The 22,021-nt window shown below is 40.1% G+C and overlaps 1 protein-coding gene across 3 annotated transcripts in view; it reads right to left on the reverse strand.

Annotated features, from left to right (window-relative positions):
• The window catches only part of LOC141790959 (netrin receptor UNC5C-like), a 231,512-nt gene that overhangs the window by 45,808 nt on the left and 163,683 nt on the right, over nucleotides 1-22,021 (reverse strand). For all 3 annotated transcript variants that reach the window (XM_074671129.1, XM_074671127.1, XM_074671128.1), the window contains exons 5-7: nucleotides 10,524-10,704; nucleotides 7,167-7,334; nucleotides 6,507-6,671 (exon numbers count right to left, since the gene is read on the reverse strand). In XM_074671129.1, coding sequence (XP_074527230.1) covers nucleotides 6,507-6,671; nucleotides 7,167-7,334; nucleotides 10,524-10,704 — 514 coding nt within the window. The remainder of the gene's footprint in view (nucleotides 1-6,506; nucleotides 6,672-7,166; nucleotides 7,335-10,523; nucleotides 10,705-22,021) is intronic.

Genomic DNA, 22,021 nt, shown 5'->3' on the forward strand with positions numbered 1-22,021 from the left:
AGGCCTGTCTCACAGTACTTCAGGGCCCAAGCACCCACCCATAATCCCAACCACCCATGGAGAGTGCCGAGCACCAATGTGTAGCATGTGTTCTCGCATGCGTCACTGTAAACTTGGTTTTGTAATTGTATCTGTCTCCATAAAGCTCCAAGGTGAGCAGTAAGAGCAGAACTGATTGATGAGAATACATGAAAACTGTTGCAGATGCTGATACCTGGCAGATTGGCGTGTCCTGATACACGGCATTAACTTTCAGGACCATGGACAGCTCCATTCTTAATGGCCCTGAGCACAGTGCATTGTTCAGCTATCTAGTCTCTGGGGAGTTGGATTTGTTATGGCCAATACTGCATTCTTTATATCCACTAGAGCCTGTTGCATTGATTGAATCGCAATAATTAAAAAAAAAAAAAAAAAAAAAAAAAAAAGTTGGTATCGCCAGGGCAGAGACCTGAGAACTGGATTAATATGGTCGTATTTCCTGGTTCTTATTTGTGTTACCAGATACTCAGGTTAGCCTGACCCAAAAATGACATTTGGGAAAGTTCTGTAATTTATGTTCCCAGCAATCAGAAAGGCAATTTGTCAAAACATGCTCCAACATGTTGCTGCCAGAACGAGCGTGTTTACTGAACTCTCATTGTAAATGGTGAAGTATGATCACTCACAGTTTGGCCATCACTATCGCTATGGTGATGAACTGGGCTAAACAGAAAACAATGACGTCAATGAAAGGTTATAAGAGTTGAGGGAAGACAGAAAGGGGGATCCATCTGCTGAAAGATGTTCAGAGCTGTGTTGTACGCTGAATCTTTAATAAACCCACAAAGGCTAAAAGTTAATTCTGTATTTGCGTTGTTCATATTTTTGTACTTGCATCGGGGAAATCCTCAACTCTGCTTCGTAACATCTGTCAGAAATTAAACTATGTAATACAAGTTTAAAATTAACATGAACAAGCTTTTGCTGTTTTTACCTACGTTCTCATTCTTCTGATTAATGACTCAATGTAAACGTACTATGATGCAGTGATGGATATAATAAGCAACATGCCATAACAGATCTGACAAACTCAAACTAGAATGCAATTGTTCCAACAAGTATGAAAAACACTATGGCAGAGAAGGGAGTCATGAATGATTTAACTTAAGTTCCTGTGGAGAAGAGATAGCACAGGTGAGGACTAAATCTTCTCAAAAAGAGCAGGAAATGTCTGAGAAGCAGAGCAGGAAACAATAGTGTGCACTGAAGTGGTTTAAAGTCGCAAAGAAATAAGACAGGTGGAGGAAAAAGAGTTTCAACAAGAAGTCAGCATTTATGATGCTCTGCAGTACCTGCTGATGGTTTTGTATAATACATTACAAAACAATTCAATGTTCCCTTCAAACATTGATGTTACATTACAGCCTGTATCTCCAGTGATTACTGGAGGTTTAAAGGTCCCAAATTATGCAAAAATCACTCTATTAAGTCTTTTAGTGAAATTTGTGGGTCTTTGACTTTCCGCCCAGCCCACAAAATGTGATATTTAATGACAAAACCTGTACTTAGTAGTGCTTGTGAATGTAAAACCCTGACCTAAAACGAGCTGTTTGGATTTTGGGGATTTGCCGACGTCAGCGATTCCCTTTTTTGACCAATCAGGAGCAAGTCTGACCTGATTGGTCCATCGGAGCAGACACCCCCGAACCTGAAGAATGCCAAATTTGAAGAGCCATCACTGCTTTGATTTTGGCTGTAAACAGCCACATAGTTCCATGCACAAGCTTCCCATCTAGGAAAAAGACAAGACTAAGTGACTTGAGTTCATTTATGAGGGAAATATGCCAGCTACATCCAGTAAAACTGTGCATGTGTGTGCTAGTCACTTCACGGCCGACTGCTTTTCCAACTTTGGACAGTACAACAGAGGGCTAGCGAATAGACTGGTCCTGAATCTAGGCGCATTACCAACCATCCACCAACAAACCTGGGACCCTGGAAATGTGAGTATTTTAAATGCTGTGTGCTGTGGAGCAGATGCAAGAGCTTTTCCTCAGTGTCCCCCCTGTCTCTGTGTTAGCTTCAGGATGCTAATTGTAGCTGCAGTTAGCCTGTTGTTTAAGCCTGTAATGTTACGGTAAAAGAGCTTCACTGTTTTCCAAACAATGTGCTCATGGCTCCACTCTCAGTGACGTGGAAGAGCGGGGCGGTATCAGCGGTGGCTCATTTACATATGAAGGTCACGCCCACTAAATCAGAGCGTTCTGAACAGAGGGGCTATGAGAGCCTGGAAACAATGCTGCTGTGCTTGATATATTGGCTTTTGGACCAAAACATGTTACTACCATTTCATGAAGACATCAATGATCCATATTAAACTGCAGAAAATGAGCAGGACATGGGACCTTTAATGACCATACAGCAGATTTTTTATGATTCGATTTGTTATTAAGGTACTGTTATGCAGTACACATATTCACAAAAAATGAACGCAAACACACAGGGAGTGAAATGTTTTGCTCCTAAGAATGACAAAGTAAAAATGCAACTGACTGTCTTCCAGGAATTGGGATCGATGTGTCAGGAAAATGTCAACAGGTCGAAAGATATGAAACAACAAAAACAACTCAAAGAAGAAGAAAAAAAATTCTGAAAGACCTGCACTTTCTGTCACAGATGACACACACATTCATCCACACACACACAAACACAAACACAAACACAGACTCACACAGATGTAACTCTCAGATAAACACGTAAACATGAAAGCGAGGAGACACTCCACGCGGGGCAGGCGAGAGGTCAAATGGATTTCTACCTCACAGGATTTAACAGGACAACTTTGGAAAAAGGGCAGCAGAAGTTGGAGGAGATGAAGAGAGAAGCGGGAGGTGTTGGTGGAAAACGTGAAAGAGAGAACTAGAGCCAGAGAGGGAGAGTAGTGTGAAGTGCTTTTCGTGCATAAAGTCAATTACAGAGCGCTATCTGAAAACATTAACCCTGCTTTTACAATGACAGAGTTATCAGCTCATTCACAACCCTGAAACCCTGAGAGGTATTACTCTTAAAACCAGCAATTAATCGCTGTTCTTCATTTTATTTGGTTTTTCATTAAATGAGTCCAAGTATCTTGAAAAAAAAAATACAAACAGCATGAAAAGACACATGAATAAAATGCAGTTTATATCTCCAGGTGTGAGAGCAGCAGCTGCTCTAAAGTTAAAATTTGTGGTCTTTAAACAAGGGAACGTTTTTTTGTGCTTTACTGGAGTAAAAAGAGCTTTAATGTCAGACACCTGAATAAATATAAGCCCCATGAACTATTTTATAAATAAAGACTGTGCATTAAAGGATCAGTCATTCATAAACCAAATGGAAGAAACATAAAGGAATCAATCAGAGCCTTTCAAATATACTCCACCTATAAAATCCATCCACACACACACACTCACACACACATTTCATGGATTCCAGTAAATGCTACAGGAAACAGCTGAAACATTAGTGCAGACATAAAACCACGTCTGTGGAGTTATTTTAACGACAGAAAATCAATCAGGGGAAATGAGCCTAAATCTATACCTCTCTAGGTTTTATCCCAGATTCAGTGGCCCAACCTCAGCGGCCTCAGGGATTCCTTCTGATGGACCACAGACACATAATACACTGCGTCAGGAGGGGGCAGGGCTCTGCATGTACAGTAAGTCCTGTCAATAATGAGCCCACAGGCGGAGCATTCTGAAGGATTATTTAATACTGCTCCATCACCATGACTTAGAGCATCCCTTTGGCTGCAGACAGAAGCTGCTTTGTCTTCACTGACAAATATTTTCCCTAACCACATCACCTGATCGAGGGATTGTTGTTGTTTCATTCATCTTAACTTTACAGAAACACAAAATCAAAATTTTAGAATCTTAAAGCCACGTTAGATACATTATTTTCTTTCACTACAAATCATCCAAACTGGTTTCTATGAAGAAATGGGTAAGCAGCATTAAACTCATGAAGTGCAGGTAAGGAGTTAGAAGTATTTTTCTGCATTTAACTGCACAAGCTTTAACTATGTGGCAGCTGGTTCAAAGGGGATTGCCAAAGTGGTGGGTGTATTCAGAAAGAAAACATTTCTTCATTGTCTTTTTCAATTATCACACAGCAAAGCTTGTTAGCTTGTTCGACAGAATGGTCTAAGGGGTGCAATGAAAATATCTGAGTCTGTGACTGAAATGTTGTGCCTTGGTTTATGTTAACTCTGGTTGATTTCCATTTTTTGTCTGTCAGTTAAAAAATATAGAGGAAGACTGATAAAAGCCTGCTCAGTAAACTCAATAAAACTGTGCATGTGTGAGCTAGTCACTTCACGGCCGACTGCTTTTCCAACTTTGGACAGTAAAACAGAGGGCTAGCGAACAGACTGGTCCTGAATCCAGGCGCATTACCAACCATCCACCAACAAACCTCAAACCCTGGAAATGTGAGTATTTTAATTGCTGTGTGATGTGGAGCAGATGTAAGAGCTTTTCTTCAGTGTCTCCACTGTCTCTGTGTTAGCTTCAGGATGCTAACTTTAGCTGCGGTTAGCTTGTTGTTTAGCCTGTATTGTTACTGTAAACAAGCTTTGCTGTTTTCTGAACATTGTGCACTCGGAGCTCGTGGCGCTGCAGTCAGTGACAAAAAGCGGGGCGGTATCAGCGGTGGCTCATTTACATATGAAGGTCACGCCCACTAAATCAGAGCGTTCTGAACAGAGGGGCTATGAGAGCCTGGAAACAATGCTGCTGTGCTTGATTTATTGTCTTTTTGGACCAAAACATGAAGACATCAATGATCCGTATCAAACTGCAGAAAAGGAGCAGGACATGGGACCTTTAATATGTTTGACCATATTTTTCAAAGCTCAACTAATATGGTAATGACACTCAAAGTCTCTTTTAAAACTACTCTGTTAGTGTTCCAGTCATCATGAGGTTATACAAATCTTTGTTTCAATCTAGCATTTTAGAGAAGAGACATCTCTTCTGTCTCTAAATGTTTGTGCCAGGGTGCACTAACTTCCAGTTTAGTCAGTCCACTGTTAATTTTTTTTTTCATTGGCCATTTACAGTATTTATACTGTATCATTAGGTTCATTTGATTTAACTCTAAAAATTTTCATAAAAGTCTTCCAAGTTTAAAACACTACAGGAAATGTGATTTTCAAAAGCACTGCCAGTTAGAAGAAAACCCCTCTATGGCTGCCATACCGTGTTAAAAGAGAGCCTAATAAGAACTGATGGCAAAATTACAAACCCAAGTGCATTTGTAGACCAGTTTCAAAAAGGTCTTTATTCGCTCTTCTATTCACTCTGACAGTCCTCTATCTGTCTCTTTCTCTTCTCACGTCAGACGCTGGTCTGCCAATTACTCTGAGCACAGGGTGCAACTAGAACTATTCCTACAAGTCAACAAATATAATTGCCTCCACCTTGGAAAAACTGATGCTGCTATATTTGTGCCATTATGACTCAGCCAGCATTTTCCAGGCAGTTTTGTAATTGACCGCACTTCTTTTTTTTGTCTGGTGTTAGAAATCACTAAATTGTGAGGGGATTTCAGATGATTATTTCATATCATTATCTGTCATTATTCTCCTTTTAAAAGGGAAAAAGGTGTTTTTGATTTCAGTAATGAGGGAGAGAGTGCTAAAGGACAAGCTTAATGATGATGACATTAAAAAAACTCACATAATGTTTCCTGAATGTGCTCAGAAGGATAAAGAAAAAAACTGCGGCTGAGCAAATTACGATAAAAATGGAGGAAGAAGAGAAGGAGCAGGTTTCCTCAGAGAAAAGCATTAAACTGAAGAGACTAAGGGGAAAAATGATAAAGAGAAGTTAAGAGAGGCAGTGGTTGCTCAAGAGAGGAGGGCGAGAGTAATCCAGAGCAGGCGGCAGAAGGTGGTGAAATTTGAAAGAAGTGAAAGGGACGGCAAATGGATGCTTCGTAAGTGTCCTGCTACATGGAAAATACATGAATCAGAACTAAAGATGAAAAAGAGACACTTGTGATCTGGTACACTTCCAAATTTAGACATTTCCAACAGCATGATTGTTGAGGAAATTAAACACACTTCTGGGGATTCTGAGATCTCACTCAGGTGACTCTATTGCTGACACCATAGCAGTACTTTTTATTTTTAAATTATTTTTAGGGTTTTATGCCTTTAATTAGATAGTAGGGAGGACTGTGGATAGAGCAGGAAACAGGGTGAGAGTGGGGAGTGACATGCAGGAAAGAGGCCGCAGGCTGGATTTGAACCTGGGCCACCTGCACGAGGGCAAACCTCATGGAGCATGACCTTAACCACCAGGCCATCTGCTCACCATGGGTTCCTCATGATTTTGACCTATTGAGTTGTCTCTCGCCATGTCTGTGGCCAGCTGTGATCTAAATCAAACACTGTGGGGCCTGTGTTCAGATACTTACTTCTAGTTTCACATGTTTGTATATGTATGGAAGAGATGCATCAAAAATCATGAACTCACTTTGCATACAGAGTCCGTCTGTACAGTTCTGAGACTGAAGCACCATTCCCTCACAATCCTTTCCTCCATTTTTTGGTGCCGGGTTGTTGCACTCCCTCCTCCTCCACTGGGTGCACTCCGTCCCACAGGCAGACCACTTACTCCAGTCCGTCCACACACCGTCCACTACAGAGCAAGGAGCAGGACAAGGAGATTGGCAAGAAATGAGACTGGATGAAGACAGGATGTCCTGAATTATGACTCAAACCCTATCAGGTGAAATGTATGTAGGGCGGGAAGTTCATCAAAAAGCCGCAGCTGAGAGCAGTACAAACCTGGTGGGAACTTGAGTTGGAAAAGCAAAATATAACAGGACACAGAATGACCAAAGAGAGGAAATGGAGTACTGAATAGAGTTAAGCTCAACAAAACAAGATAATTGAAGATTAATTACAGTTGAAATGGGCCATTGTGCCATCCAGTTTTCAAATTTGTACATGAAAATATTTCAGTGGCAAAAATTTCTGAATTAAAGGAGGTGCTTTTGCCAAAAGTTCTGTGAGACCCTTAAAATTCTATATCTTCCTGATGCACAGATTAAGTTTGTTTGATTTCCGGACACATTTAAAGCCTGTCAAACATATGACGAAGAAGAAACAGTTTGATTAGGAAGAGAGTTACCAGTGCAGAGTGTGGTGCAGGGCAGCTTCTGAATGGCCACTCCATCACATGGCAATCCTCCATTCAGAGGGGCGGGGTTGGTGCAGCTTCTGGTGCGTTTCTGGAAACCTCGCCCACACCGGCTGTTACACACCGACCACTCTGTCCATGTCGACCAACCACCGTTCACTGTGGCAACAGAGATCAATAACCTCATCAATAAATTACTTTTTAGGTTTTCTTGTTTGTTTATTTCACCCAATATTGGTTTAAAGAACTTTCTACAAAAATGAAATTCAATGTGCCGTGTGATTTAATCAAACGACCTGTCTTGATGGAGTCAGTGTGCTTTGCAGGTGCCAGAAGGCTGTGTGATGTTAAAGTTTAGTAGAAGCAGCTGGATTTTTACACACACACACACACACACACACACACACACACACACACACACACACACACACACACACACACACACACACACACACACACACACACACACATACACACACACACACACACACACACACACACACACACACACACACACACACACACACACACACACACACACACACATACTTGCATACTTATGCAACTCTTCGATTACCCCGCTGCTACTGGAGCACAATTTCTCCCACTGTGTTCACATGCTGTCATGCTGCTTGCAAATTGCTCAACCCTGAACTCTTTTTGGGGAGAGCACAGGGAGGGAAAATAACCTACGGAAAAAAAAAAAAAAAAAAAAAGAATCTGGCTTCTGTGTAGCTGAATTGGCCATGTGTATTTTATAGCCAGTTTGCATTTTTTTTCATTCTTAGAATTTAGTTTTTTTTTTTTTGGGGGGGGGGGCATTTCAAGATTTTCCATGCACCTTGCCACTCTCACAACCATCTTCTGCTTCATTATTTTAAATCAATGGTGAATATTATAGGATAAACATGGCAGTGTGGTGGAGAGCAAACAGATAAGGGTAGTCAGAAAGAAAGAAAAATGAGGTATAACAATAGGATGAGTCATAAGGACACCAAGAGAGAGCGGGTGTTGTCATCCAGAGTGATGCAGTGGGTTGAAACTCCTCTGCACAATCTGGACATTTATGTCTCAGCCCAGTGGATAGTGCCCACTCCTTCCCCCAACCCCCAATCCAGTCACCTCGGGTACAGTCACCTTTGTCATCTCTGCTCCGCTCACCTTCTTTCTCCCTCCTTCTTCTCATTCCTCCTCACCTGTCTCCTCCATCTACGACTGCTTCACTTTTTCTCTAGCCTCCTCCGTTTTTTCCACTACCATTTCACCTTGTCAACAGTGTCAGCCAGGCCCTTGTGGAGCCCAGAAGATTGAACTGCAGATTGAACAATCTATTTCTGTAAGGATACATCAGTGTCAAACCACTCCATCGCTTGCTGTCTATATCATATACACAGACACAGACACACACACACTGTTATTTTTGATGGAAACACTCCTTCTAGTGAATAGACTCAGTGTTAGATTGGAGGAAAACACTGTGTGTGTATGTGTGCGTGTGCTTCACATTGTTTTTTTCCCAAAATGTGTGCACTCCTCTCATGTCAGGCTGGCATTTGGTAAAATGGGGAAAAAAAGAAAGTGAGAGAAGTCTTTCCTCCTCCACTTTCTTTTTCAGTTTTAGGAAAAAAAGCATGCGAGAGAAGCATTGTCTGGAAAAACAAAACCACTTAGAGCTGAATTTTGAGAAGTTGTGTTTTTCTTATTTTGTTTCACAGCTGTTATCATGCCATATGCTGCACAGTTCATTTTGTGGAGGAGGGAAGTTGGATGATGTTCAGGCGTTTAGAAAGCCCATGTGTTCTAATTTAAGACTCAAGCCATGATTGGTGAGTTTTAATTGGGTGAGGTCGAAGGTTGAGGTGGGAATATCAGGCAGCTCAGAAAGAAAGGGAGACAGAGCTGGCTTGGCTGGAGCTTTTTTTCATGTGACAGATGGGGACTGGTCAAAAAAGATAAATTGTGAAGTAGCAGCAGCCATAGCTCACAAAGGGATCATGAAAGGGTCATTTTAGGGAAATGGAAAAAAAATGTGGAAGAAATGTAAAAATGTGTTTAGCAAAATGGTGCTTCCCCATTTGGATAATAATCTTTATTCATCTTTTTTATCAATAATGGTTGGAAAACCCATTATTCACCTTCAGGACCAGAACGTTTAATTGGACGATTTCTTTTTACTGGGATCAATATGCAGTATCTTGAAATGGCAACATGTTACATTCATTAAAAAACAGCTGTCATTGTTTGCTGTTGTTTCATCTAAAAAGACAGAAGCTAGCTTCTGACAAGCTGTTGTGATGTGTGTGTTGTGATGTGTGTGTGTGTATGTAAACTGGGTTTCAAATGAACCTATCACTTCAGTTCGAGCATGAACGGCATTCAGCTGGCTGATGCAACAGATGTTACATTTTTAATGGAAAGACGTCAGCCTTTAGATCCTGGGGAATTTTATTTTGATTAAATGAGAGTTGGTAAAATGACCATAGATTAAGGTTAGCCTAGCATTAGCTAGCCAGTATTAACTACAGCTAGCTCGCTCTGAATTAGAGTGAGTGAGTGAGAGTAAATTGGGGGATTTGAGCAGCTCCTTCAGCAGTAGACTCAGACTCCCACGCTGCAAGACGAAGCGCTACCGCAGGTCATTCCTCCCATCGGCAATAAGACTTGAACTCTCACCAGTATGGCATCAATCATTCAATATATACATGTCCTTTTGCTCACCTTCCCAGTACTTTCTCACTCCTATATAAATATGTAAATAGTAATACTTTTCTACTTTTCTATATTTCTTATATTTCTTTATATTTCTTCAAATTTCTAATTTTATATTCCATTATCATATTCTATTTTACTGTTATTGCATTACTGCACTTTTTTTCTGTTAGGCTGCTGTGACAAAAAAAATTCTCCCAAGGGGGATCAATAAAGAATGTTTTATTCTATTCTATTCTATTCTATTAGCCCATTAAGCTTTTAGCCGAGGTGTACCTACCTACTAAGAAGAGAGTATAATTGGCAACATGTGACCATGTAGGTACACACAGCTGTACACCTCGTCTTAATCAGACTGTGTGGAAAGTTTGGTTGGCTGCTCTGAGCACTAGCTTGGAAATACTTAGGCCTGTATTGTTTAAAATGGTGTTGCGACAGTGTTTCAATGTTTCTGATAAGTTTTTGTTAATGCATAAAATAAAATCCTATAAATCAGTACTTCTACATTAAAATACATTTTTAACCATAATGCTTCATTGCTGTGATAAAATTAAATTGCCAGTAAAGCAAATCATCCCCACCTTGTTTTTGTAGCAACACAAAGACAAATTCACTCAGGACTTTGGCATTTTAACTCACCATAAACTATAACAGTGGCTGTAGTACTTCGCCTTTTTGCCACAATGTTCTTAGCCACACAGGTGTAGTTAGCGGTGTCGGACAGACGCGCCTGTTTGATGATCAGATTGTGGTCGATGGTGATGTAGAAGTTCCTGTCCTCTGCTGGGTCAATTATCTCTTCATTCTTCAACCACTCCACCTGGAGACACACAAGAAAGAGACGAAAAAAGTCAGTGTAAAGGTTGCTATAGCGACATAAATCGCAAGCATATAGAGTAAAAATTGAACCTGGAAAAACATATATATTCAGTTCATGTGCTTTTTTTTGTTAAATATTCATCAGATGGGGGAAACTTGAGATAACAAAAACATTCTCATCTAATCAAACCTGGGCACAACTGACAATAAAAGAAAGGTTGTGAGGAAGAATAAAACTAGATTTAAAAGAAAGGCTCATCTTTAAGAGACTATCTGTATGTAAAACTAAGACAGCAATCCCATAAGAATCAAGTTTCAGCGTTGGTATGATCTTGTTCTCTAACCTTCTTTTATGAAAAATACAGAGAAGACAGAAAGATCTCCCAGATGCTCTATGATGCTGTTTGAATCTGGTTTCAACTTGTTCCACACTGAAAAACATTTAATAAAATAAAGCACTGAGGAATAACCATGTAAATAAGTTATAACATGAGAGGAGAAGGTTCTGTCAAACTGCTGTGACCATCTTGAGATTACATGGTTCATCGTAAGAGTAGGAGAGAGAAAGTAAAGGCACACAACATTTCTGTAACAAATTATTCTGTTGAGATCAAAACAAAATGCAGCTCTAAGTTGCAGGATGAAAAAGTAATTGTCATACTGAGGTAAATAAGGAAACAATCGCCTATAGTCACAGGAATTACTCAGTGGACCTGTCATGATTTAGCACCCCTGGGTGGCAGTGTAGAAAAGGAAGAAATTTCCAGAACATATGCTTCTGCGTGGTACTTTGGGTGAAGAATGGGACAGCGAAAAACTATCCTATTTATAAGGCTAATCACATTTCCTGAGTGCTGTATTTACTGATCCAAACCCTCATAAATTCAACCTGTCCAGGCTTTATGGCAGGCACATAAATGTCCAAGGCGCGTTGTTTAATTCACGTTGTTTAATTTCCTCCTCCCCTCACATTAGGAAATGGGAATCTCAGATGCAGAAAAGAGGAAATTCAGTTTTATTCTTCAGTTTACTGCCTGCTCAGCCTGGCCTGTCAGTCTTCTCACACAGTTATTCAACCTGCTTCTCTCTCTGATCTTTACAGATTTGGCAGTGCTCTTTGGCCATGGGGCTCAGTGTTACTCTGAATTCACAATCTTAAGTGAGACACTGTATGACCTTTTAGTTCCTATTACAAAGTAAAGGTTACACCAAAGGAATCAGCAGGCACAAACAAAAACACACACACACATATATAATACGTCCAGACACAAAGTGGATTCCTGTAATAGAAAGAGAGTCTAGGTGCTGTGAAACAAATCAAAGCAAGTACAAAGTGTAATGTTAATTTATTTACATCTATTCATATGAAGGATGCAAAGTAAGCCGTAATGTAGAGACCTTAAGAGGCAGACATAGAAAACAATCTCTGCATACAACACTAATTAATATGCTTCTTTGACACAATGAGACGTAGATGTAAAGATGAAGCTTGATGTTGTATGTCTTGGAAAAGTAACCTGGATGTGAGGCATTTTCCCTCAAACCCATTAAAATAAATCATTAATGTTGTGACATTAGAGTTTCTTGTCAGCTGATTATCAGTAGGTTAAAATAAATCATTACTTTGGTCTTTTCTTCATTCTCTGGCATCATATGTGCCACAAACTCCAGGTAAAAGTAACAAAAAGCTGTGCTGGCTGCTGTAATTTCAGCCCTGTTGTTTGGAATATCATTTCGCTCTATGAGACTTGGCAGTAAGAGGTGCACAGTTCAGTCCATAGTGTCTGTTACATAATCACTTGCTCTTGTTCCCAGTTCTGATAACAGCAGTACATGTTCTTGGAGAATAACAGGAGCTGGGGCCATGTTCACTGAACACTGCGAGGAACTCTGAACCTAATTGCCTCGTCTGCAGGGCTTGCTACAGACACCTTTACAAGGCTAATCTCAGAGCACGGCCCGTCTGTCAGATTTCTACCGCTGACTTTCGTGAATTGGAAGATGATACCCGCTGTGCTCTGTGGCACATTCACTCTCTTTTGATCCAATGTGGAGTGCTGTATTCATTCTTTTGCCAAATTCAGAACACCTTGTTCCTCTGCTCTTGCAACACCTGAAGCAAATATTATTTTATTTTAGGCTCATCCTGCTTTCTTCAGTTGAGACAGAAGAGACTTTTTTACAACCATGTCAGAGATGTAAGATTAAGGCGGCAATAAGGATGCAAAGGAACAAATAATTCAATAAAGCTTTTTTTAAAACAAATTGTTAAAAATCAAATTAAAGCAAAAAAAAAAAAAAAAAAGTCTAATTCACTGACTTTAATTCACTAGTCGGCAGTGCAATTAATATGCTAGTCATATTGCCTGTTTTCAGTCCTGAGGTTGCCTCTGCTTGTCTGTGCACAGGAACCTACACTGTGAGTTCATTATCTGAGCTGAAGATTTAAGAAATGACGGAGAGAAGTTGATCATCCCACAAATATTGCAACAAAGACAAAGGTGGAGAGAGTAGAGGGGATGTGTGGAAAATGTATGGCAACACTGGATGTACAGCTCTTCCTAGCTTAACAAACGCAGGGCTCACAGTCTGCACAGTTCGTTACATTTTTTAAGCATGTGAACACGGCTGCACAGACTGTGGCTCAGGGTAAACACAGAGGTGTAAAGTAGGGATGCACTAATAATGATCATGGTATCAGGTATCAGTCCAATCCAGCCCCTTTAAAACAGAACCAGGTATCTGTGGGAAGGGGCTGACCCATGGTGCCAATCCAGGCAACCAGCTCCATGTCTTTTTTTATCGGTGCTCTTGGCTACTTCATTGTAATGTTACCTCTGATGCACCATCTTTTTTGCTGCATTACCGGTCTACATGGTATCAAAGTTTATAATTTAATAGTGATTTCTGTACATTCTGAAGCATTGTTTTTATCACACATTTAAACATTTAATAGTTTCAATAATTATCAACTTCATTGTTTCCATATACTCATTTTTGCTTTTTACCCAAAACATTACCAGTCTTATCCCAGAGCAGGGCATGCAGGTCATTATGCAGCACGGGTATCGGATTGGTCGATACCCAAAGCGTAAGTGAAAGACATTTAGGGAAACGTACAAGAGCACACGAGATAGTTTGAGAGATAGAGAGAGACTGTTTGTATTCCTGAGCCTTTCTCTGTACTCAAATGAACAAGAGTCACAGTTTGTAATTAACAAAATGAGACATGAGATTACTTTTTTTTAAATTAAGATTATTTATGGTTTCCCAATTACAACAAAATTTAAGGACCACTTAAAACCATCTCCAGACTCTACCCATCCAAGCCTCATGTTTTCATCACAGTTTCAGTTATTTTTTCCTGAATGAAGAACTTTATCTAATGAAACAAGCTTTAACTATGTTGGTCTGTAAGACTGCATCCAGGGATCTCTTTTACTTTCTCCATTTCTACAAAAAACAGAACAAACAACATTCTGTTAAAAACTTAATAAAGACAAATTGACCAAAAAAAGTAGTGTCAGTTTTTTTTCCCAATAAACCCACTCCTGCGTCATAAATATCTAACATCAGCACTGGCTGCTGCAGTGCTCAAAGAAATTTGTACCTGTGGTTAAAAGTGTATTTGAACATCAATATGAAGGAAAAATGTATTTGTCATTGGAAAAATCAAAGATTTTTTGTCTGATGAGGCATCCTGCCAACGGTTTAGTCATCAGTATCACCGTTTGAAAAAAAAGATTTTTTGATGTCTAATCTATTCACCAAAACAAACAAACAAACAAACAAAAATCATGCAAATTTGGGTCAAATTGACTCCCTCCGAAGGAATTTTGTGTTTGTAAGATTTGTCAAAAAGAAAAGAAGTGACAAATCTGAGTCTGCCATGTCCTGGACTTGATGATTGCAGCACAAAATTCAAAGAACACCTTACTTATAAAGGAAGTGAGCTCTTCTACAATGAGGCACTGGAAATAGCCGCAGTCTGCGGTGATGCCTGAAGGTTGACGGCATGTGAGACTGATGTGTGCTCTGCCGGGCGCAGACAAAGAGACCACATGTGGCGTTAGAGATGGTGTGAGTGTTTGTGTGTGTGTGTCTGTGTGTGTGTGTGTGAATGGCAGAGGGAGGCTGATTGGATCAAATCAACCCCAGGGGAGAGTGTGTATTTGTTATTTTAACTCTCGCCCCCACATCACCTGGCTCCTTCCTTCACTAGATAAAGAGAGAAAACAGCACACAGAAACCTCTGGTTTACTGTCATGGTGTGGATATATGAGATACTGGCAGCTCGTGGACACACAGACAAAGTGTGAGATCCAACCTCTGACACCGCAGCATGCGCACAAACACAAGCAACACTCAAACCCTTTGTTTCAACTGTGAACGGATTTTTCAAAAGGTTCAAGAAGAGTCCATTTTCTTTTTTATCCTTAAGACAAAGAAATCAAATAGCTTTCTTTTCAAAGAGATAAAGGCTCTGTTTGATCAATCACGGAGACGTTCGTGTTTTTTCTGCTTGACCCTGTGACTGAGATTTCCATTTAACTACAGGTACTTTTCAAACCTTGTGCCCCTGAATGTGAGATAAAACAGAGCTGTAAACCCACAGTTCTAAATCATGAACTTGCCTGGAGTGTTTGAACATTGCAGTACCACACTGAAGAATGATATTTCAAATATGTAAATGCATCCATATGTTTTCTGACTCCCATCTTAAGGACAAATGTCCCATCTTGTATAATAGAGCACCAAGCCTGCAGAGAGTGTAATGTATTGCACAATCTATGGAGATATACATCTTTCTCTGGCAGTGGAACAAAGGCTGGGTCACATGCTGTGAAAGATAAAAGTAGGGCATGATACAGAGATGTATATTCCCCTTTTGTTGCTTTCTTAAAGCAGCACAAACTGCTTTGAAACACAAAGCTTTTGCTGCATATCTGCTGCCAAGAGCAGCAACATCACAGCCACATTGAAGAAGCACAGAGTAAATCTTGCAAAAGCAAAACAAATGGCAGACCACAGAGCAAGACATGAGATAACAAAGTCAAGAATGACTATGACAAATGCTAAAATATGACATGCTTTGTAGAGCCACCACAAAAGGACTCATATGGGAGCTGATAAGAGAGCAGAGATACACAGTCTAAGGATAGCATCAGCACTGGATCACAACATTAATTTTTCAGAGAGAGAACAGGAACAAACAAGCAAATTTTATGACGAAACAAAATAGACCAGTCACAAAAAAAGACAAAAAAAAAAAAAAAGAAAAAAAACTGCACTCGCAGACAGGCAGTGGGGGAAACAAGCTGGACTTGTGTGTGTGTGTGTGTGTGTGTGTGTGTGTGTGTGTGTGTGTGTGTTTGTTTGTGTGTCTGTATGCAAGCCAATGAATCACTGAAGTGTTAATATGCTCGTCACTGAGGATTATCCCCTTGATTAGCTATATTATCTGGATCCCTATAAGACCACAGATGAGTGGGTTAAAGAGCTCCTGTAGTGATTACTCTACCTCGGTGTGGGTGGAGACAGACTGTTCGTCCATGTTTTAATAATCCCACACCCCCACCGCACCACCCGCGCCAGCTAGCTGTGTCACTTTAATATGTGAAAAGCAGACTGAAATGATGGAAATCAGCAGGGAGAGGCAGGGAGAGGCAGGGAGGGGACAAAGGGTGAATGCAAATAAAGAAAAACACTTTACAGTTGCTTTCAGTGAAGTTTTCATTGTTTGTCTTTCCATCAAAATATAGGAAAGGCCGCAAATTCATACCTCCAATTCTGTCAGTGTTATTTTTAGTGTTTACTTTGGCAAATGTCGCACTGAATCATCCTGAAGAGGAATTATCCAGGAGAAGGCAAGATGTCCTAAAACAATGATTCATAAAACTAAAAATAAGTACATTGCATCTGACTGTCATGCAAGGCTTCCTCCTCCTGAATTTAATATCTACCAAGGGAACCCTGTTTCCCAGAGATTACCTTCACATAACTCTGATCTGTTTTGCCAGTTCTGCTGTGAGGGATGCATAATATCTGGCTTCATTATGTCCAGCTGCAAGTGTTACACATGCTGTTTTTGTATGGCACAGTCAGTGCTCAGGAACGAATATGATTTTGATAATAGTGTTTTTTTTAAACTGTATAGATTTGGGAAAAAAATTAGACTTTTTCCAAAACAAAACATTAGCAGTGCATTGTTTTCAGCAGGACATTGTGCAGCTTTTATAAGAGGAATAATGAGCTGCTCACCTTAAAACCAGAGCAGTAATGTCAAATGATAAATAAGCAGAGACTTAAGATTTTTATTCATACGAAGAGAAGTGCTGCTGCCATGACCCTGAATCCCAGATGTTGAACACTGTGCTTGAGTTTACATGAACGCCTCGGGTGAATCTGTCTGTGCTGTGTCATAAATGTCAGTGCCTCTGGGTAAAAGGCCAGACAAACTTAACCTCACGCCCAGAGTCCAAACATTACAGCAGAAATTATACTTCTGCTCTAAGGCATCATTCACACTTCAGTGAGTGTCTCCCCTTCACTTTCTAATGTGAACTTGTGTGACATTTACTTTCTTTCATCTCCAATTCAAATCTGCCTCTTGACTTATGTGACTCACAGGTCTGTGCATTCATTAGGACTTTATGGAGATGTGCGTGTCCGCTCCCATGTGGACCATAATTCCAGCCTAACCATCCAAGTCCTAACGCCCTCCTACCCGCCTCTACTGCCCTTCCTTCCAGCTCGCGCACACACACCCACACACACACACACACACACACGCGCGCGCGCAAACACACTGAGACTCATACACAGGTCCATGCCACTACCAGATGTGGCACTCTCATTATTATTGGCTCTGACTGGCAACTAGAGAGCCATCACCATAATTGGCATGCTTGTTTCCATTATCAAACACTCACAAATACACACACACACACACACACACACACACACACACACACACACACACACACACACACACACACACACACACACACACACACACACACACACACACACACACACACCAGCACATACACTCAGAATGTGTTACATGCCTAACCTGATACTGAGAGCCTTTCCTACCCATTAAAAAAAATAAAACAGGAGGAAATTTAAAAAGGAAAAGACAAAAAGGAACAAAAGAGAAAGAAAAGGAAAACAGGAAAAAAAAAGAAAAGGACAGGAAAATAAAGAAAAAAAAGGAGGAAAGGAGTAGTAAAGATAGTATAAAAGGAAGAAAAATGGAAAGAAAGTAAAGAAATAAAGAAGGAAGAAAGAGAAAAGGATAGAAGAGAGGAAAAGAACAAAAATTGAACAAGAAAAAATATTACATAAGAATGTAAAAGAAAGCAAAACATTTCAGGGTGTGTATGGGGGAGACTGAAGACAGTGAGCAGACACACAGACACAGACTGAATAGAGTAGAGTAGAGAGGAGCGAGAAAGAAACTGAGAAACGCTCAGTGTGGATCATCTACCCTTCTCTTCTGCTGCCATCAGCTTTCTGACGTAAACCCAGATGACTGCCTGTGTGTGTGTTTATCAGAGGATGATACACAAATGCCCCCCACCCCACCCCACACACACACACACACACACACACACACACACACACACACACACACACACACACACACACACACACACACACCCCACACCCCACCTCCTGATGTGTAGCTAAGTAGAATAGTAATCAAGCTATTCATTAGTGCAGTAACAAAGGCCATTACTGGCTAATCAACAATCTTCAAACTCAATCGAGGAAAGCTAATAGAAATTTAATCCAACAGCGCACATGAATATGCTGAAGTTTGAGTGTGTGTGTGTGTGTGTGTGTGCGTGTGTGTATTTTAGACAAACAATTAGCTTGTTATGATTAGATGAACTAACGGACTCTGTTGTTTCTAAAAGCTACAGGAGAAAAACCTCTTTACAATCCCTATAATAGTCCCATCATTTTGAGTCTTTAAACATGAAATTAAACCAACATCTTACTGTTGTCTCTTATTCTTCTTCCACTGCCACGTTTGTGATCACATGGTCGAACTGAATGGACACAACCACATGGCACTGGATCTGCAGCTGTCTGAGCTTCACTTCTTTAAGCAGTTAATCATCTAATCTTTAAAACTTCTTGATATGTTGAAAAAATATGGAAATACTTATAAGCCGCTACCAAAATCACCAGATCTTTGGGAATTTTGAATGGTGTGAATTCAGAGGAGAAGAGTCTATCATGCCTTGCTCTGCATCATGCTTCCTGATGTATTGATGGGCTGGTTTGTAAAGTTTGCTGTTTGTGTTTTTAACATTTTAGCTTGTATTCATGCTGTTGATGTAAGTGTTTGGGGGATGATGTTTTATGCAGTAAGGAGTCATTTTGTGGTAATTTCTGCATGAAAAGACGAGGACTGACAAAAATCTTACTCTGGGTTTGAAAATCTTCTTCCGAAGTTTAACTTTACATCAATTATAGCTCAAACAGAGTAAGCTATTAGCATGTAAGATGTATGTTCTGTATGACAACTTTCACTGAACTAAACTGGTGGTAAAAGTTAAAGTAGAAAAGTTAAAGCAGCAACTTTGGTTTGTGTGTGTCAGTGTTTCTGTTTGCATGGCTGCATTCATCCTCCTTCCTCCTCACTGCTGTGACTCCTCTCTTGCTCACTTCACTTCCTGACATCCCCATACCTGCCAATTTGTGGTATTAAAATAAACACAAATGACAACACTTAGGTGCCAAAATCTCTGAAATAATTGTCCTTTCAGCTTCAAGTGCCCCACATCACTCCCACCGTTACCTTCCTCCTGCTCTTAGTCACTGCTCACTTTGAATTAAACTAAAACCAAATTTGTTTTCTTCTTGTTTTAGCCTCTTCTGCTCCCACATCAACAAGATAATGACGCCCTCTGTATAAAAGAAATGGCATTCATTTAACATTTCCAAACTTTTAATGTATTTCCAAGAATTTTGACTAACAGGAACTGAGAACATCTTACATAACGGTTTTCCATATGGCAGTTGTGACTTCATTAAAACTTTATTTAAGGATGTAATAAAGGGAGCAAAGCTTCTGAAGAAGAGGCACCTCTCTTACATGAGTCCTGCAGATACATAGAAGCAGAAAGGAGACATTATGCAAACAGACGGATGGACAAAGAAAAACTTTTCAAATTTGCTACGCAAAGTAGGAAAAATAAATGAATATAAAAATGCAGTGCCAAGAAACCCTTCCTAGTCTAGCACCGAGAGCAGTGTGGATTTCTTTATAATGACCTTGCCAGTGAATTACATTGATTGTGTGAAGTACGATTTCAGTCACCTACAGTGTGTCATTTCACATTCCTGTCTTAATTGGCCATATGTCCTGTTGTTTCTGTCTGCATCCACGCTCCACTTGGGAGGTGATTAGGACAACCCTGCTGCCCACGGCTACTGTGGGGAATTTACTGCAGCCACCGAGCCCAGCACAATACAACACGAGCCAGGAGTGGGCAGACCGGCCAGATTGTACAGGTTAACTTAAGGTCACTATACATGCGCACACATGTATGCAGGATGAATGGGTGTACATACGTGTGTGTGTGTGTGTGTGTGTGTGTGTGTGTGTGTGTGTGTGTGTGTGTGTGTGTGTGTGTGTGTGTGTGTGTGTGTGTGTGTGTGTGTGTGTGTGTGTGTGTGTGCATGACAACATGGGATTTCTAAGGCTCTGACAGCTTAATTAACTAGATCCAGGCGAGTGACATAAAGACCCAATTAACCGCACTGACATAACTGGGTCGCCATCTACGATCAGCCCACACTGATAGTTGATAAGACACCTTTGATAAAAACCCCAGTTAAGAATCAAAAGTTATGTTTCAACTTTTGCAGAGTTATATGTAATACTTTCAATCCAAACAATTTAAAAACCTGTTTAGGGATGGGTATCGAATTAGGTACTTTTATAGGTACTGACTAAATTCTGTCAAAAGTACTGAGTACCGAGGGAGTGGAAGAGTAGGGAATTTTCCATGCTGGACATGAACACAGCATTGCAAGGTTATATGTTGAAGAATATGTTCAATTGAAAAAATGTTGAACAAATTCATATTTTTTACCACATGAACACAAAAAAGTACTGACAATTGGTACTGTTGAGTACCTGTACCAATTGCCAGGTACCGGGCATTGGTATGGTATTGTTTCAAATGTGAAAGGTACCCATCCCTGAGCCTGGCTTATCAATTTTCTGTGTAAAAACAGTTTCTTCAAGAAAAGTTTGCTTCTTGTGAGGTCTATCTGTTTGGTATCAATTGCAGTGGTCAGTATTGGTCGCGCTTTTCTGTGATGAAGACTCTGTTTCCCATGAATACCATCACCCACTGTTGTAAGGACATGACTCTTGCTGAGACATGGGCTTGTTTTAGAAGCTAATGGAGATTAGATTGCCTTTTTAACACTACTTTTCTTTGCCCAAGACAACCTTTTAACAGTTACTAATCAGTGGAGTAATTAATTTGTTTGTAATTACCCAAAGCTGTTGTTTGAAAGGTGACGACAGGCAAAGTTTGAAAACCCAGTTTGGCAATTTGTTTCGTAGTTCAGAGGACAGAATGTGAGCAGAGCATCAGTTCAGTGTTACTCCCAGCCTGGCGCTCTGAGAGGGGTCTGTGTAATGTTAGTGAGTCCTTGTTATGTCCTGCCAGTGCTCATCTACCAAGCAGAGCTAATATAACTTTAATCTTCATTTTATTGACAGATTTTCAATTTTGAACAGACTACTGCAGAATAGCTGCTGCATGTGGGTTGTAATGTGCGCGACTGCAGACAGCTAAGCCTGTGTTTTAGCCTTTGGCCAATGCACTCTCGCCCTCCTGTTTAGCTTTCTTCTGCTCTTCTTTCCTTTTTCTTTTAAATTGAGTAACTTGAGTAAATGGATTGAGTTCTCCAGGGGGAATTTGTGCCAACCATGGATACTGTGGAAAAAATATTTAGAAATTTACAATTTAGGTGCTGATAATGTCCTTTTAAAATGTGAATTGAAAACAGGCAAATGTATAAAGGTGAGACTGCTTCAAGATGGCTTGTAAAGTTTACCCAAAAGATTGTTAAATATGTCCATTTTGCCTTTAACCCATTTCATTGTTAAAGGTTGTCTTACAAATATTGTAAGGGGTATCACTCTGGTTAAATCTAATGTCAGAGGAAAAAATGTGGAACAGAGACAATGTGAAAGAAAAAAGTAAAACAAGCACTTTCTGTACAAAATCCTTACACTGCAAACTTGGGAAGAGAGGAAATGTGTTAATATTACTCAGTAT

The sequence above is a fragment of the Halichoeres trimaculatus genome, unplaced genomic scaffold, assembly GCF_033239565.1.
Source record: "Halichoeres trimaculatus isolate MK-OKI-2021-1 unplaced genomic scaffold, fHalTri1.1 fHalTri1_scaffold_5, whole genome shotgun sequence".
Taxonomy (NCBI): domain Eukaryota; kingdom Metazoa; phylum Chordata; class Actinopteri; order Labriformes; family Labridae; genus Halichoeres; species Halichoeres trimaculatus.